This window comes from Dunckerocampus dactyliophorus, chromosome 2 (assembly GCF_027744805.1).
Source record: "Dunckerocampus dactyliophorus isolate RoL2022-P2 chromosome 2, RoL_Ddac_1.1, whole genome shotgun sequence".
Classification (NCBI taxonomy): Eukaryota; Metazoa; Chordata; class Actinopteri; order Syngnathiformes; family Syngnathidae; genus Dunckerocampus; species Dunckerocampus dactyliophorus.
This window is the reverse complement of record NC_072820.1, coordinates 296,790-311,916: the sequence shown is the minus strand read 5'-3', so window position 1 is coordinate 311,916 and position 15,127 is coordinate 296,790. Positions and strand designations below refer to the sequence as shown.

Genomic DNA, 15,127 nt, shown 5'->3' with positions numbered 1-15,127 from the left:
TGAAATGAGTTTTCTTCGTAGGGTAGCGGGACTCACCCTAAGAGACAGGGTGAGGAGCTCGGTTATCCGAGAGGAGCTCAGAGTAGAGCCGCTGCTCCTTCACATCGAGAGGAGCCAGCTGAGGTGGCTCGGGCATCTAGTCCGGATGCCTCCCGGACGCCTCCCTGGTGAGGTGTTTTGGGCATGCCCAGCCGGGAGAAGGCCCCGGGGAAGACCTAGGACACGCTGGAGGGATTATGTCTCACAGCTGGCCTGGGAACGCCTCGGTGTCCTCCCGGTGGAACTGGAGGAGGTGGTCGGGGACTGGGAAGTCTGGGCTTCCCTACTGAGACTGCTGCCCCCGCGACCCGGACCCGGATAAGCGGAGGAAAATGGAATGGAATGGAATGGAATGGATATGGTGTCTGGAGATGACTGGTCCTGATGCTAGCATGTATAGTGAAAATAAGGTACCCAAGGATGGAACCCTGCGGCACACCAGAGGACAGGGGAGCAGTTGTAGAGGAGGAAGGTCTAAAAGCACCAGCATGTCATTGTGTACTTTCCATAACACAGATTCTGTGCTGTGACGGGTTCTAAAGCCTGAAACTTGTTAGCAGGATTATGGATTGACGGATACGACTGGAGTTCTTCCATGACCTTGGAAGGGAAGGGCAGATGTGAAACTGGACGGAAGTTGGCCAGACTTGATGGGTGTAGGTTGTTTTTTTTTTTAGCAGTGGTCTAACTACAGCTTGCTTAAGGGCGGGGTGGGGGCAATACCCAGCCTGAGGCAGCTGTTCATGTAATGAACAAGGCTGGGACCAATATCCTTTCAGGGGTAACGTCTAGGGGGCATTTGGTGGGGTTCATCTGTTGGACTGGTATTTTTAAGAAGAGGAGTGGAACTTGGCTCCAAGTATCAAAGGTGTGTTTCACAAGGGAGCAGGCAGACGGGCAGCTAAAACCTTTGGGATGGATCGTCTGACTGTTGCCACAAACTGCTTGGCCCGCCGATACCTGTCAGCTGCCTCCAGGGTCCCATGGCCAAAAACACCCAATAGGACTCCTTCTTGAGCTCCACGGAATCCCTCACTGCTGATGTCCACCAACAGGTTCTGGGATTTCCGTCATGACAGGCACCGACCACCTTACGTCACCGCTCCGATCAGCTGCCTCGACGAGGGGGGCAAGGAACATGACCTTCTTGGACTCAATGTCTGCTGCCTTACAACAGCCAGAGCCCGTCCCCCCACCCAAAGGCAGAGGGAGACTACTCTCTTGTTTACTCTTAGTCCAAGTCCTGCCAGTCCTTTTCTAGTCCAGATATTCCAGATATTTTTTGGGGCGGTTAAAAAATCTGAGTGAATGGACCTTTTGCGAGGGAGCGAAGCGACCGAGCGGGGGGAGGATGTGGGAAGGGGGTGTCCCCCCTCCCAGAGTAGGGGAAATTTTGCATTTGGTGTTAGGAACGGCTATGTCGGGACTTGGATTCCAATATGCAGAGACAGCAATATCGTAAAAAAAAAAGAGTTTATTAACAAACGTTGTCCACAAGTGGAAAAATATACAACAAAACCATAAAGTACAACATAAAACTCCTGGACCTAGTCACAGGGAAAAAAGGTAGTAGAACTAAGGGTGCTGCGAAAACTAGCAGAGAGGAAAAATACAGAACACAAAAAGCAGCACAAAAAGATAGGCAGAGTAAAATGAAAACGCTGCTGAACAATCAAGCAGGATAAATGACTCACCACTGCAGGGTAGCAAGGTAGCAAAAGACCAGAGAGTAGCAACACGAGGTAACTAGATGCTGGAAGGAGCAGGTAGTTGGCGTAGGCTGAGTAACAATCCGGCACTGGACTAGTGTCTGGCTGCAGCTTAAAAAGAGCGTCCTTAATTGCGTGCAGGTGTGCCAAATTAGCTCCTCCTGCCGGTACACGTGTGCTGCAACAGAAAACAGCCAGAGGGCAGCAGAGCAGCACACAGATCATGACATTTGGAGCCCGAAAAAACAGTTTTCTGATGCATATTTTGGACAGACGTAACAACAATGTTACTTCCTCCAAATGGCAAGCTTAAGGGCAAAATGCCAACATCAAGCTTGCCCTATTTAGATAAGTTCATCAGTTTACTGGGCGACTGAGTATGCCATGGCTTCAGTGGTGGATGCTATTTCCACAGGCCTACACTATATGAATCACTACAATGTGTTTCAGCCTTACCTATCGCTAATTCAGCAGCATCTGTCTTGGAAAATATGTCCATCACTTCCTCCAGGTTGATAACCTTTTTGGTACGTATTTATTATCATATAATAATAAGAACATTTCTTATATTAACGCGCACAGCACTGACTCAGTATGCATGCATAAAGATGGATCTTTGGTATGCATATTCTGTATATACCTGATGCAGCGATAAAACGTACAGCGTCAATGTCGTTCGAACCCCCCGAACACCCCAGGGTTACAGGCCTGCACTCTTTGTTTTGGTTGTTTTGTGTGTTTCTTGCGCTTTAGGCAATGTCAGGTCATGTGACTAAAAATAGAAGCAGAATGAATGAGGTGTCTTCTGGGGGGGGGGGGGGCAGTGAGGGCTGGTGGGAAGGGGGAGGAGGGGCATATGATTGCCTCAGTAGTAAAGAAAAAAGTGTTTGTTCCTTCAAAGTAAAAGACGATCAGTAAATCGCTCATCAATAATTAGCAAAAGGTTTTGGTCACATGATCCCCACGAGGCAGCGCGTGAAAACCGATACAAGGCATCACAACATGCACGTTCGACACGTGCGCAACACGTGCACGCTCACGTGACACAAACGTGCACTTTCATGCCATTCCTTGTCAAAGTAGCGCATGTTAGCATGCTAGCATGTTAGCATGCTGTAGGGTAGAACGTATACCTTTAACATGTCACCTTTTTTCTGCTCTTTGATGAAATGACCTTCACTGCACGCTTGAAAGGATATAACCTTTGACCTCTGACATACAGACGACTGGGACAGCTGTTAGCCACATTAGCTTGAACATATGTGTAGATGTGCACGTGTGCGTGTGTGTTGCTGCTGCTTCTTTTTGTTCGCTGATTTACAAGCAGAGTGACGCCTCCTGTTTTTTATTTAAGATGAGGATGAGCACACACAAAAGTCAACATGTTGAACACACATGCATGTATGCACATTCACACAAGGAGGAGGAGGGAAGTCCTGGGGGAGGAGTTCCAAGTCTGGGGGAGGGGTGATGTGGCATCACCTGTGTGACACAACAAGACACCGACTTTATTCCCGCCATGTGTGGCATCTCAGCAGGGAGGAAGAACAATCTTTGTCTTTTAGGCATGGAGCTAGTGCACGAAAGCTTCCTGGTGAGCGCAGGTTTCTCCTCAGTGTGAAACTCCAGCAGGTCTATCCGGTGGAGCTCGTCCGCGATGGCAACAGGTGCGGCTCCGTGGTTGCCGCTGGCGCGTGCGGCGGCCATAGGATGGATGCCGGTGGCCAGGGCGCCGATGCCGGTGGCCCCGCGGGAACCACAGCATGGGAAAGGCGGCGTGCTTGTGCTGAACGTGAGCGGGATCAGATTCCAGACGTGGCGGGACACGTTGGAGCGGTACCCTGACACACTGCTTGGCAGCTCTGAAAGGGACTTCTTCTTCCAGGAGGAAAATGACGAGTTCTTTTTCGACCGAGACCCGGACCTGTTCCGACACATCCTCAACTTCTACCGGACCGGCAAGCTGCACTTCCCGCGCCACGAGTGCATCTCGGCCTTCGACGAGGAGCTCACCTTCTTCGGCATCGTCCCGGAAGTGATCGGGGACTGCTGCTACGAGGAATACAAGGACCGGCGCAAGGAGAACCAGGAGCAGGTCCAAGACGACGAGGAGGCCGACACCAGCCACGAGCAGGTCTCGGTGGACGTGAACCTCCGGGAGTCTATGTGGCGCGCCTTCGAGAACCCGCACACATCCACCACGGCACTGGTCTTGTACTACGTGACGGGCTTTTTCATTGCCGTGTCCGTGCTCGCCAACGTGGTGGAGACAGTCCCGTGCAGCGCTGGGATCAAGGCAGTGCCGTGCGGGGAACGCTACGAGCTGGCCTTCTTCTGCTTGGACACGGCCTGCGTGATGATCTTCACGGTGGAGTACCTTCTTCGCCTGGTGGCGGCGCCCTGCCGCTTCAAGTTCGTGAAGAGCGTGATGTCACTCATCGACGTGGTGGCCATCTTGCCCTACTACATCAGCCTGGTCATGCCCGACAACGAGGATGTGAGCGGTGCCTTCGTCACGCTGCGCGTTTTCCGCGTCTTCCGCATCTTCAAGTTCTCGCGCCACTCGGCCGGCCTGCGCATCCTCGGCTACACGCTGAAGAGCTGCGCCTCCGAGCTGGGCTTCCTGCTCTTCACCCTCGCCATGGCCATCATCATCTTCGCCACCATCATGTTCTACACCGAGAAAACCTCCAAAGCCTCCGCCTTCACCTCCATCCCCGCCGCCTTCTGGTACACCATCGTCACCATGACCACGCTCGGGTACGTCACATTGTGTGTTTGTATTGTGTGCGTGCACGTGTGTGTGTGTATCATGTTTCTCTGCCACACCTGCCCATACATGTATTATTTAGTCACATGACCCACGCTGCTGAGACATGATCACCATGACACACACACACACACACTCTAATGGGGTTAGCGGTTAGCTTAGCTGAAGGTTTCATTGGCTTGTGAATGATGATGATGATGATGATGTTTCCATGGTAACAGGACGCGGGGGTGGGGTGATGTCAGGTGTGTTCAGGTGTCACGTCCAACGTGCGAACGCTCGTCTGTGCACGTGTCTCGCAACGACGTTGCATCACCGCGAGCACGTGGTGTCACGTGACCTCCGCCCTCGTCAAAGATGGCCGCCGGCGACCTTCCTGCAAACGCTAATGCAGGCTCGTGCACGTTTCCCCTTTCTCAAAGACCAGCGTGCACGTGAGCGCCATAGAAGGACGCATGTCTCAGCCTCGAGCATCCTGGCATCATGTGACTGCATCATGTGACTGCCAGCACGCTTTGCCATTGGCCCATCATGTGACCTTTTAATCCCACTGAAGAAGAACAATCATTTCCTATTTTTCTTTCACACTTTTTCTTTGATTGACACCAATGGAATACCTTCGTCAGTGCACTTCAATAAGTGTGCTGTGTACACGGTGCACTTACTTCCTGGTGACAGTGTAGTGCTGTTCTAAATCCATTACTGTCATGACACACTTACGTTCTTCTTCTCTCCTTTTTAACACTGAATTGCAATCTCTCCAGGTAGCCCCTCCCTTTCCGCTATGTAGCCAAGATGGTGACTTTCATTACATGTACATTCCAATAGTGATGGACACTTACCACCCTCAATTCACTGCACACTCACCAACATCCGGGTACTGACAGTGTACTTCCCTTTGTCAACACACTTATGCACTCAAAAGACTGAGTATTCAGGTGTGCACTTATATACTCTCAAGACTAACTGTAAGTACACAAGTATACACTTAAGCACTCAAACATCTCAGTGTAAGTATGCAAGTGTGCACATATGCACTCAAAAAATAAATAAGTGGGCAGGTGTACACTTAAGCACTAAAAATGGAACTATGCAAGTGTACACTCATGCAGTCAAAAAAGGCATAGAGTAAGTATTCAGGTGTGCACTTATGTACTGAAAATACTGAGTGCAAGTATGCAAGTGTGCACTTATACACTGAAAAGGCTAAGTGTAAGTACGCAAGTGCTAATAATACATGCGCACATGCACAGGTGTGGGTGCATGACACACGTGCGCATGGAGACATTTCAAAATAAAAGCTGCATGATGCTTCAGAGTTAGTCAGCACATTAAGGGTCAAAGTTGACGAGCTCGGTGATTTTGCCACGGCGTGTCTTTCATTCCTGATTGGTCAGTCAAGGTCAGGTGGTCAAAGAAGTCATTGGTCTACAGATACTGGGGTCAAAGGTCATTGGTAAGACAGGTCCTGAGCAGGAGGAAGGGGAGGAGCTTTGGCGCCTCCGTGTGGACGCAGGAAGAAGCGTGCCTGACTGACCTCTGACCTGTACCCCAGGTACGGGGACATGGTTCCGAGGACGGTGATGGGCAAGATCGTGGGGTCCGTGTGCTCTCTGAGCGGCGTCCTGGTGATCGCGCTGCCTGTGCCCGTCATCGTGTCCAACTTCAGCCGCATCTACCTGCAGAGCCAGCGCGCCGAGAAGAGGCGGGCGCAGAAGGTGAGCCGCTAGCTTAGCTCCACCTGCACGTTTGGGCGTGACGGCGCCTGCAGGAACGTGTGCGTGTGTTCGCCCACAGAAAAGTTGCCTGGTGAGAATTTGTGCGGGAAAGAAAGCAGACGCCAACGCTTACCTGCGCTACAAATGGCTGGCTGGCGCCGACCCGGAGGTAACACGAGCGCTCCTCATCGAGCGGCCGTGCTGCATGATGGATGCTGATTGGTTCTTCTTCGCAAACTTTCACTTCCATTCAGACCAGAAGCAAAGGTGGCCATCTTGGCTCTAAGGCTTCTGTTCTTTCTTCTTCTGGTCTATTTCCTGGCTCGCACATGAGACTTCCTGTCTGTGGTTCTTGTTCTGTTTGGACCGCCCAGGACACCCGAGGGTGAAAGTTCTGCTAACGGTTCTTTTCTTTCTCCGCCCTGAAGGCGAACAAGGAGGCGGGGGAGGCGCTGGCGTGCACAGCCAACGATGACATGAAGGCGCAGCACCATCACCTCCTGCACTGCCTGGAGAAAACCACGGTGAGCTCACGTGCACGTGGCTCACGTGCGCATTCTCAAAAGGTCACCACTTCCCGTTCTTGTCCTCAGAACCACGACTTTGTGGACCCAAACACGCTGGAGTCGAGCTGCGCGGAGGAGGCGCTGCTGAAGGAGACTCCTGGCCCCTCCTGCTCCTCTTCCTCCTCCTCGCCTCCCGCCTTCACCTCCTGCTGGGCCCGCAAGACCTTTGACCTCTGCAGCTCCACCAGCGACCATCTGCAGGCCCGCATGCCGCAACCTTTGACCTCCAGGTGGGCAAGTCATTATTATTGATTCCAAGCCGTCAGGCAGACGCTACAGGAGTTTGAAGTCCAGGACCACAAGGCTGGCAAACAGCTTTTACCCACAGGCCATCAGGCTTCTCAACGAAGCACTCACACACACTCATAGCACTTTATTTATTTATTTATTTATTTATTTATTTATTTATCTGTATTAATGTCTCTTCTGTTGTTGTTGCTTAATTTATTGGTATTTATGTTTCTTATGTTCTTTTCTTTCTTTTCTTTCTTTTCATTCTTTTCATTCTTTTTCTTGTGTTTTTTTTTTCTTTCTTTTCTTGGGAGAATGAACAGAACAAGAATTTCATTGCATAGCAGAACTACCAGTTTTACTGTGCATATGACAATAAAACTCTTGAATCTTTAAGTCTTATTGCCTGGTAGGAATTATTACAATCATTTATTATCCAAATGCATGTATTTAGGACTATTGTTATGATTTTACTATTTATTATTATTATTATTATAGCAATATTCAACACATACACAGCATTTTATTAGCAATAATAATAAATTATTATAATATTTATGTTATCATTATTCATCATTACTTTTTATTATTATTGTTAGTGTATTAATGTGTTATTATTAAACACAAATTATTTGTATTATTTTTTTATTAATGTATTATTATTATTATATATTTATTATTATTCATGATTACTTATTTATTTGTATATTATTATGTGAATGTACAACACACATACTGTATAGTGTTTAACTATTATTAAAATAATTTATTATAATTATTTAGTTATTATTATTATTATCAACAAATGCTTTGTATTAATTTATTATTAGTATTAGTTAATTAATTATTTTGTATATTATCATTGTGTGAATGTACAAAACACATTCAGTATTTTATTGTTATTAAAAATAAATTATTAGAATTAAATAATGTATTTCTTATTTTTAATATTATTATGCATTTGTTATTATTATTCATTATCACATATTTCTTTTTATGTTGTTATTCAAGATTCAAGAGATTCAAGATTCAAGAGAGTTTTATTGTCATATGCACAGTAAAACTGGTAGTTCTGCTATGCAATGAAATTCTTATTCTGTTCATTCTCCCAAGAAAAGAAAGAAAACACAAGAAAGAATAAGAACATAAGAAACATAAATACCAATAAATTAAGCAACAACAGAAGAGACATTAATACAAATAAATAAATAAATAAATAAATAAATAAAGTGCTATGAGTGTGTGTGTGTGTGTGTTGCGTGCGGCGTGTGCGAGTGCTTCGTTGAGAAGCCTGATGGCCTGTGGGTAAAAGCTGTTTGCCAGCCTTGTGGTCCTGGACTTCAAACTCCTGTAGCGTCTGCCTGACGGTAGGAGTGTGAATAATGAGTGTTGTGGATGTGTGCTGTCCTTGATGAGGTTGTGTGTTCTGCGTAGGACTCTAGTTTTATAAATGTCTTGCAGTGAGGGGAGGGCTGCCCCAACAATGTTCTGTGAGGTCTTGATCACCCGCTGGAGTGCCTTCCTATCACGTGTTGTACAGTTACCGTACCAAACAGTGATGGAGGCGGTAAGGACACTTTCCATAGTGCATCTGTAGAAGCAACTCAGGATTGTGGTGGACATGCCAAATTTCCTCAGTCTTCTCAGGAAGTACAGTCTCCTTTGGGACTTCTTCAGAATTTGTTGGGTGTTGTGAGACCAGGTGAGGTCCTCGCTGATGTGTGTGCCAAGGAACTTGAAGGTTTTCACCCTCTCCACCTCAGTCTCATCAATAAACAGGGGTCTATGCGGCTCCTTTTCCCTTGTTCTTGGGTCGATGATCATCTCTTTAGTCTTATCTGTATTGAGAAGGAGATTGTTATCATGACACCAAGCTATGAGGTCCGCCACCTCTCTTCTGTATGATGTTTCAACACCACCAGTGATCAGGCCGATGACTGTAGTGTCATCCGCAAATTTAATGATGCTGGTGTTGTTATTGGGTGAATGTACAACACACATGCAGTATTTTTATGATTTTTAAAAATAAATTATTATGTATTTATTTATTATGAATGTATTATTATTGTAGTTATTTATTATGTATTTTATTATTATTATGTGAATGTACAACACACAAAGCGTTTTATTATAATAAAATATTAATGATTTTCTGATTTAATATTTTGTATTGAATAATGAATATTATTATTCATTATTCCTTCTTGATGTATGTTGTTATGATTATTGTGTGTGCTTATGAATATGATGAACATTCGAGTTGTTGTGTACTTGTGTTATGTTGTCATGTTTTGTGTATTGTTCATCCATTCGCCCCCTCGTCTTTGACCCGCAGTCGTTCCAGTTTGAACGCCAGATTCCAGGAGGCGGTCCCGCTGAAAGGAGGGAGGCCGTCCGTCGGCGGCCTGACTCCGCCCGGCGCGACGGGACGGTCCCGGGTGGAGGCCGTGCGCGTTTCTGAGCTCTGAAGGTTCCGTCCCAGAAGTTGGAGAAGCTGAAGGTTTGGACTCAAGTGAGCTGCTAGCTAGCTAGCTTAGCTAATGACAGCACCTTTCAGACTACATGCTAATCATTCATTTCAGCATTTGATTGCAACATAGGACAGTTTCACAAGAGGCATTACCCATATATTATATACATACTGTATATTATATACACATATTATATTTGATACATACTGGATGTGATGATGTTTGTCAATGGAAGCAATCTAGCATTTATTATGAATGATGATGATGATTATTATTATTATTACAGTTCTGAATGATGAATTATTGTTGTTCAATGAGGAGGCTAAAAAAACATTTTGTGCTTCTAATGTTGAAAGTCTGTCAATAAATCAAAGGCTTTGTTGGAAGTTGTCAGGTGCGGGGGCGGAGCTTGTCCTTTCTCACTTCCGAGCCCACCCAGACGCTCGCGCTCCATCTCACACTGGCTCTGGTGGCGGAGTCGCGGCGACGGCGCCACCGGACGTCAAGAGCGAGTTCGTGTGTAGCTTGCGGCCGTAGTGTAACGCCCACAGCAGCGTCAGCGTGAGCGCCATGGCCAGGATCTGGGCCACGCCCATGGCCACGCCCAGGAAACGCAACACTTGCAGCGGCGTGCTCCCGCGAATGAACGAGAAAATCTTTGGACCGCAACCCTGAAAGAAAGACCACCCGTCACATGACCGCGCTAACGGGGGTGAGGGGTGGGGGCGGCTCACCTCCTGGTGGAGGTCGCTGAGGTCGTGCCGGCGGGCGTGGCCAGCACATCCTGGATACTGATTGGAGCAGCAGGAGTCGGGCGGCCACTCCATCTCCGTCATCTCCAGCCAGTCGGTGAAGTAGATCACGCCGCAGCACTGAAACTAGAAAACAAACGCACCTAGAGTCACCTGCGTGTGCATGTGTGCACGCGCGTGTGCGTGTATGACCTCTGACCTCTGTCTGGAAAGTGTTCCAGGTGTGTGTGAGCCACTGATGATGATGATGGCCAAAGTTTGACATCCGGAACTTCAGGCTGATCATGTCCGAGCGCTGGACGGGGGGCTAAACACACACACAATGCACACGCACACAGCAGGTGTGTCACCTGTCTGCTGATAGCACACACGCACACGTGCAGGTGTGTGTGTCACCTGCTCGTAGGTCCAAACAGCGCTGGCCAGCTCCACGCACAAGATGAGCATCAGGCTGCCAAAGTACTAAAACACAAACATCTGCCGTCAGGACACCAGGCCCCGCCTCCGAGCCAATGGCACGCGAGGGGTACCCATGACAGCAGCAGCAGGTCGCAGCGCATCGTGCCACACACGCCCAACATGGCCACCATCAGCAGGAAGCAGCACACCAGAACCAGCACCGGATGGACCAGCGGCGAGAACGTCAGCACGGCCGCCTCCTCCAGCCTGGCACACGCACGCACACACGCACACTTTCAGCTTGGCCGGTGTCGTTTGATGCTGTTGGTCCACACTGACCTGGTGTGAGCCGTCAGGGTCAGGACGGCGTTCAAGGAATCCCGAATCCACGCCGCCATTCCCAGAATGCACGCTGACATCAGCTGCAAACACGCACACGCAGGCCCGCACACAGATCAGTTTCTGCTACAAATAACATGTGAGAATGTCAAAGCTGCCAACACACACACACACACACACACACAATAAAGTAGAATAAACCACTAGAAATACGTCGTGCCCGTGCCAAGTATATACTAGTGTATGAAATATTGTCACCATGTCAAAAGTTGTTGAAAGTTAAAAATATAAAATCAAAAAAGGTGAGAAATTACCCAGAAAAGCACGTTGAGCGCGTAAAGCAGCACGCGCACGCAGTGCACGGCGTCCTGTCGTGCCATTTGGGCTCATCCGGCTCGGGGCACCATGGCGGCATGCCGGGCCGGTACCGGTACCGGAGTCGAAGCCTGTCACACGCTGTGCGCGCGTCCTTTGTCAGGGAAGCCAACAGGTGCGTTCTCGTGTGGCCCTCTTCTGCGCATGCTCGCTGACACTTAAAATAGACATATTCTATGGGCTCGTGCACCAAGCGGCAGGATGTCCGTTCCCCGGACGGGGGTGGGGTTGGAGGAATGTGACCCGAAGTCACTCCTCTTCAGTCGGACGCCATGATCTAATTTCTTACACTTTGTTCAACTTTTGGGGTTTAAAGTTTCTATAGGTGAATTATTAGGAGGACATGTCACATGACTTCATGCGTTATATTAGTGACTCATAGTTTCAATACATTGAACTTGAGCGTCTTTTGCTTTAAAACTGCAACTCCCACGATTCCCCCGTGTTGAGCGCGACACAAACGTTTACGCCCATTTTCTGTGGACCAATCACGGCACAGACTGGTGCGTGCGTCATTACTGTGACCTCACATCGAGCTATTTTTTTCCGAGCAGGCAACGGCTGACGGCGCCATCTTGAAAGACACTATTTGTACCATTAAACACGTTAAATCTCCAATTTGGCGCTATGTTGTACCTGGAGGATTATCTCGAGAGTGAGTATCTGAGTTTTAGGAGCCGTACGAGTTGCCAACAAAGCATTTTGTTCATTAAATGTGTTTGATTTGCCGGTGTGTGTCTGTCTGGCGTGTAGCCTAGCCGAGCTAGCATGGTAACCGCTTTTTTTTTTCTTGTTGTGCAGTGATCGAGCAGCTTCCCATGGACCTTCGCGACAGGTTTACGGAAATGCGAGAGATGGACCTACAGGTCCAAAGTACGTGCAGCACGACGGCAGTCAACCACTGCTACTACACTCCAACACAATCACACTGAAACTATTGAAATGCTTGCCTTTCTACGCACTAGCAAGTTAGCACATTGAGTCACCAGCCAACCGAACTTGACATCACACGCAAACACCTGCAGCTATGGTGCCTCCTCTCAATGCATCCTGCAGGGAAAGTCCAACTGGTCTTGTTCAACACGTCAGCCTCAGCATTGATAAGATTATGGATCTTTCGGTCATTGGCGTGTGTGATTGGATGTGTGGGACACATGAAATGTTTTCAAACATTTGCAGATGCGACTGACCAGCTGGAGCAGAAAGTGGTGGACTTCTTCGTCAACGCCAAGAAGAACAAGCCCGAGTGGCGAGAAGAGCAGATGGAGGTCATTAAAAAGGTGAGACGGTCCCTCACGGCTTTGGGAGGTCCCATATTCAAATGTGTGTTTGTGTTTTATCAGGATTATTATAAAGCCCTGGAAGACGCTGATGAGAAAGTCCAGCTGGCCAATCAGATTTATGATCTGGTGAGTCCAAAACTATTGGTAGTATTCTCAGTAAGTACCTTTCAGGAACTAATAATAAGAATAAGATTCAAGAGTTTTATTGTCATATGCCTAGTAAAACAGTTATACTAAGCAATGAAATTCTTATTCTGTTCATTCTCCCAAGAAAAGAAAGAAAAACACAAGAGAATAAGAACTGTTAGTGGAACATTTGCAATAAAAGTGACTCCAGAATTCCAGAACCCTCCCCTTATCTCTTCAATTGCTGCTGTTCAGCAGCCACACAATTCAGGTTTAATCCCGAAATATGCCTCACACACTTAAACACAATGCAGTGTAAAATATATAGCTGCTCACCACTCATCAATCATAATGGGAGATGAACTCAGCCAGGATGCATTCACAGCCCTTGCAAAAAGTAGGATATTTTAAACTCTTTTAAAAAAAACACTTTTTCCCTACACGGGTGTTTAAAAAACAAACAAAAATAAAAGATTCCAGCATTGCAAAGGGAGCCACAACAACGAGGCTGAAGATGTCACGGGTTGCTGACGTCTTTGCTACAGGCTACATAATCCACACTGCGAGTTTGGAGGCGGGATTGACTGGAAGCTGGTGGTAGTGTCGCATCTCACGTCGCAGCACACAAATGTGGTGCCTTCAAGGACTGCTGAACAAAGTGCAAAATCTCCCATAAGTTAGCATTTTAGCTGTTTCCATGCAAATACATACATGGCATGATGTAGGGACACTATAGAACGGCATATTTTTGGAGAAAAAAAAACTGCAAATGGCCGCCACTAGATGTCACCCCTGCATCTTCTCGTTTGCCGTTCAGGTGGACCGGCACTTGCGCAAACTGGACCAAGAACTGGCCAAGTTCAAGATGGAGCTGGAGGCGGACAATGCCGGCATCACAGAGATCTTGGAAAGACGTGAGTCAGAGAGAGCGAGAGCGCCACACTGCACGCGTACTGCTCACTTTCTGTTTTGTGCTCCAGGCTCTTTGGAGATGGACAGTCCGTCCCAGCCCGTCAACAACCACCACGTCCACTCGCACGTCGCCGCCGAAAGTGAGTCACACTCGTGCAACATTGCCGCGTCTTTGTCTGGGTTTGTTGACTGGGTTTCCGTGGCAACAGAGAGGAAGTACAGTGCCTCCACACACCACACGACGGAACACGTCCCCGAGAAGAAGTTCAAGTCGGAAGCGCTGCTGTCCACGCTGACGTCGGACGCCTCCAAAGAGAACACGCCAGGTACTTAAAGGCAAAACGTCCCCCCTCCCCCTGCCGGCATCCTGCCGCTCACCTTCACTTTGTTTGTCGTGCAGGTTGCCGCAGCAACAGCATGTCGTCCTCCGCTAACAACATCTACAGCGTCAACTCTTCCCAACCTTTGACCTCTTACAGCCTCAGCTCGTTGCCTGCCGGCCCGGGGGCGGGGGCCGGCGCCATCACCATGGCGGCCGCTCAGGCCGTGCAGGCCACCGCGCAGGTGAGGTCATGTGACGGGTGAGGCGGCGCAGGTTGAGGTGAGAGGTTAAAGTGCGTGCGTATGCAGATGAAGGAGGGTCGCAGGACGTCCAGCCTGAAGGCGAGCTACGAGGCCATCAAGAACAACGACTTCCAGCTCACTCGAGACTTCTCCTTGTCGCGTGACAACTCGCCATACCCGTCTTCCGCCTTGGCATCCACGCTCACGCAGACGCTCGCCCCCACCGCCGCCGTCACCTGTGACACTCGAGGCCGCAAGTCCAAGTAAGATCGCACGTCCGCCACCGAGCCCGACTGCCAGCGTGCGGCGGCCTTTATCCCGTTTGCTGCTTTCCAGAAGCGGCGTGAAGTCTTCCAACCATCAGTCGTCGTCATCGTCGTCATCGTCCTCGCTGTCGTCCTGCTCGTCCTCGTCGGCGTTGGCTCAGGAACTTTCCCAGCAGGCGTCGGTGCTGCCCGAGACCGAGGCCAACAGCCAAGTGGACTGGACCTACGACCCCAACGAGCCGCGCTACTGCATCTGTAACCAGGTCAGATGCCGCCATCTTGTCTCGCCGCGACATGTGACGCTGACGCTGTGCTTTCTCCACAGGTGTCGTATGGCGAAATGGTCGGATGCGACAACACGGACGTAAGTCACACGTAAGTCTGTGTTCGGTAGCGTTGTATGCTAACGTGGGCGTGTCCTCTAGTGTCCCATCGAGTGGTTCCACTACGGCTGTGTGGGTCTGAGCGAGGCGCCCAAAGGGAAGTGGTTCTGCCCCCAGTGCACGGCCGCCATGAAGCGCAGAGGAAGCCGCCACAAGTAGACACCGAAGGAAATAAAGTCCATCTTTTTAACAGAATAAAAATCTTCTTTGTATCTTCAAAGATC

The 15,127-nt window shown here is 48.8% G+C and overlaps 3 protein-coding genes across 11 annotated transcripts; 2 read left to right on the top strand and 1 right to left on the bottom strand.

Annotated features, from left to right (window-relative positions):
- Positions 1-3,230: 3,230 nt before the first annotated feature.
- Positions 3,231-10,160, top strand: kcnd2 (potassium voltage-gated channel, Shal-related subfamily, member 2). Of its 6 annotated transcripts, XM_054767625.1 has the most exons (7): positions 3,231-3,540; positions 3,634-4,508; positions 6,074-6,236; positions 6,316-6,405; positions 6,665-6,760; positions 6,830-7,032; positions 9,369-10,160. In XM_054767625.1, the coding sequence occupies exons 1-7, from the start codon at positions 3,406-3,408 to the stop codon at positions 9,499-9,501; spliced, it is 1,695 nt and encodes a 564-aa protein (XP_054623600.1). In that variant the 5' UTR covers positions 3,231-3,405; the 3' UTR covers positions 9,502-10,160. The 6 variants fall into 6 exon arrangements, 5 of the variants coding, with proteins under 5 accessions (XP_054623600.1, XP_054623598.1, XP_054623602.1 ...); XM_054767623.1 differs by having other exon boundaries at positions 3,231-4,508; XM_054767627.1 differs by lacking the exon at positions 9,369-10,160 and adding an exon at positions 8,468-9,080 and having other exon boundaries at positions 3,231-4,508.
- tspan12 (tetraspanin 12) lies at positions 9,282-12,507 on the bottom strand. Of its 3 annotated transcripts, none has more exons than XM_054767634.1 (7): positions 11,309-12,505; positions 10,995-11,120; positions 10,787-10,922; positions 10,653-10,718; positions 10,456-10,563; positions 10,239-10,382; positions 9,282-10,175 (listed from the first exon to the last, which is right to left on the bottom strand). In XM_054767634.1, the coding sequence occupies exons 1-7, from the start codon at positions 11,372-11,374 to the stop codon at positions 9,895-9,897; spliced, it is 927 nt and encodes a 308-aa protein (XP_054623609.1). In that variant the 5' UTR covers positions 11,375-12,505; the 3' UTR covers positions 9,282-9,894. The 3 variants fall into 3 exon arrangements, with proteins under 3 accessions (XP_054623609.1, XP_054623611.1, XP_054623608.1); XM_054767636.1 differs by having other exon boundaries at positions 10,995-11,077; XM_054767633.1 differs by having other exon boundaries at positions 10,787-11,120; positions 11,309-12,507.
- ing3 (inhibitor of growth family, member 3) lies at positions 11,877-15,116 on the top strand. Of its 2 annotated transcripts, XM_054767630.1 has the most exons (12): positions 11,877-12,024; positions 12,171-12,242; positions 12,549-12,649; positions 12,713-12,778; positions 13,596-13,692; positions 13,759-13,830; positions 13,900-14,016; positions 14,091-14,254; positions 14,321-14,517; positions 14,591-14,783; positions 14,846-14,884; positions 14,946-15,116. In XM_054767630.1, the coding sequence occupies exons 1-12, from the start codon at positions 11,997-11,999 to the stop codon at positions 15,060-15,062; spliced, it is 1,263 nt and encodes a 420-aa protein (XP_054623605.1). In that variant the 5' UTR covers positions 11,877-11,996; the 3' UTR covers positions 15,063-15,116. The 2 variants fall into 2 exon arrangements, with proteins under 2 accessions (XP_054623605.1, XP_054623604.1); XM_054767629.1 differs by having other exon boundaries at positions 11,939-12,024; positions 12,171-12,649.
- The last annotated feature ends 11 nt before the right edge of the window (positions 15,117-15,127 follow it).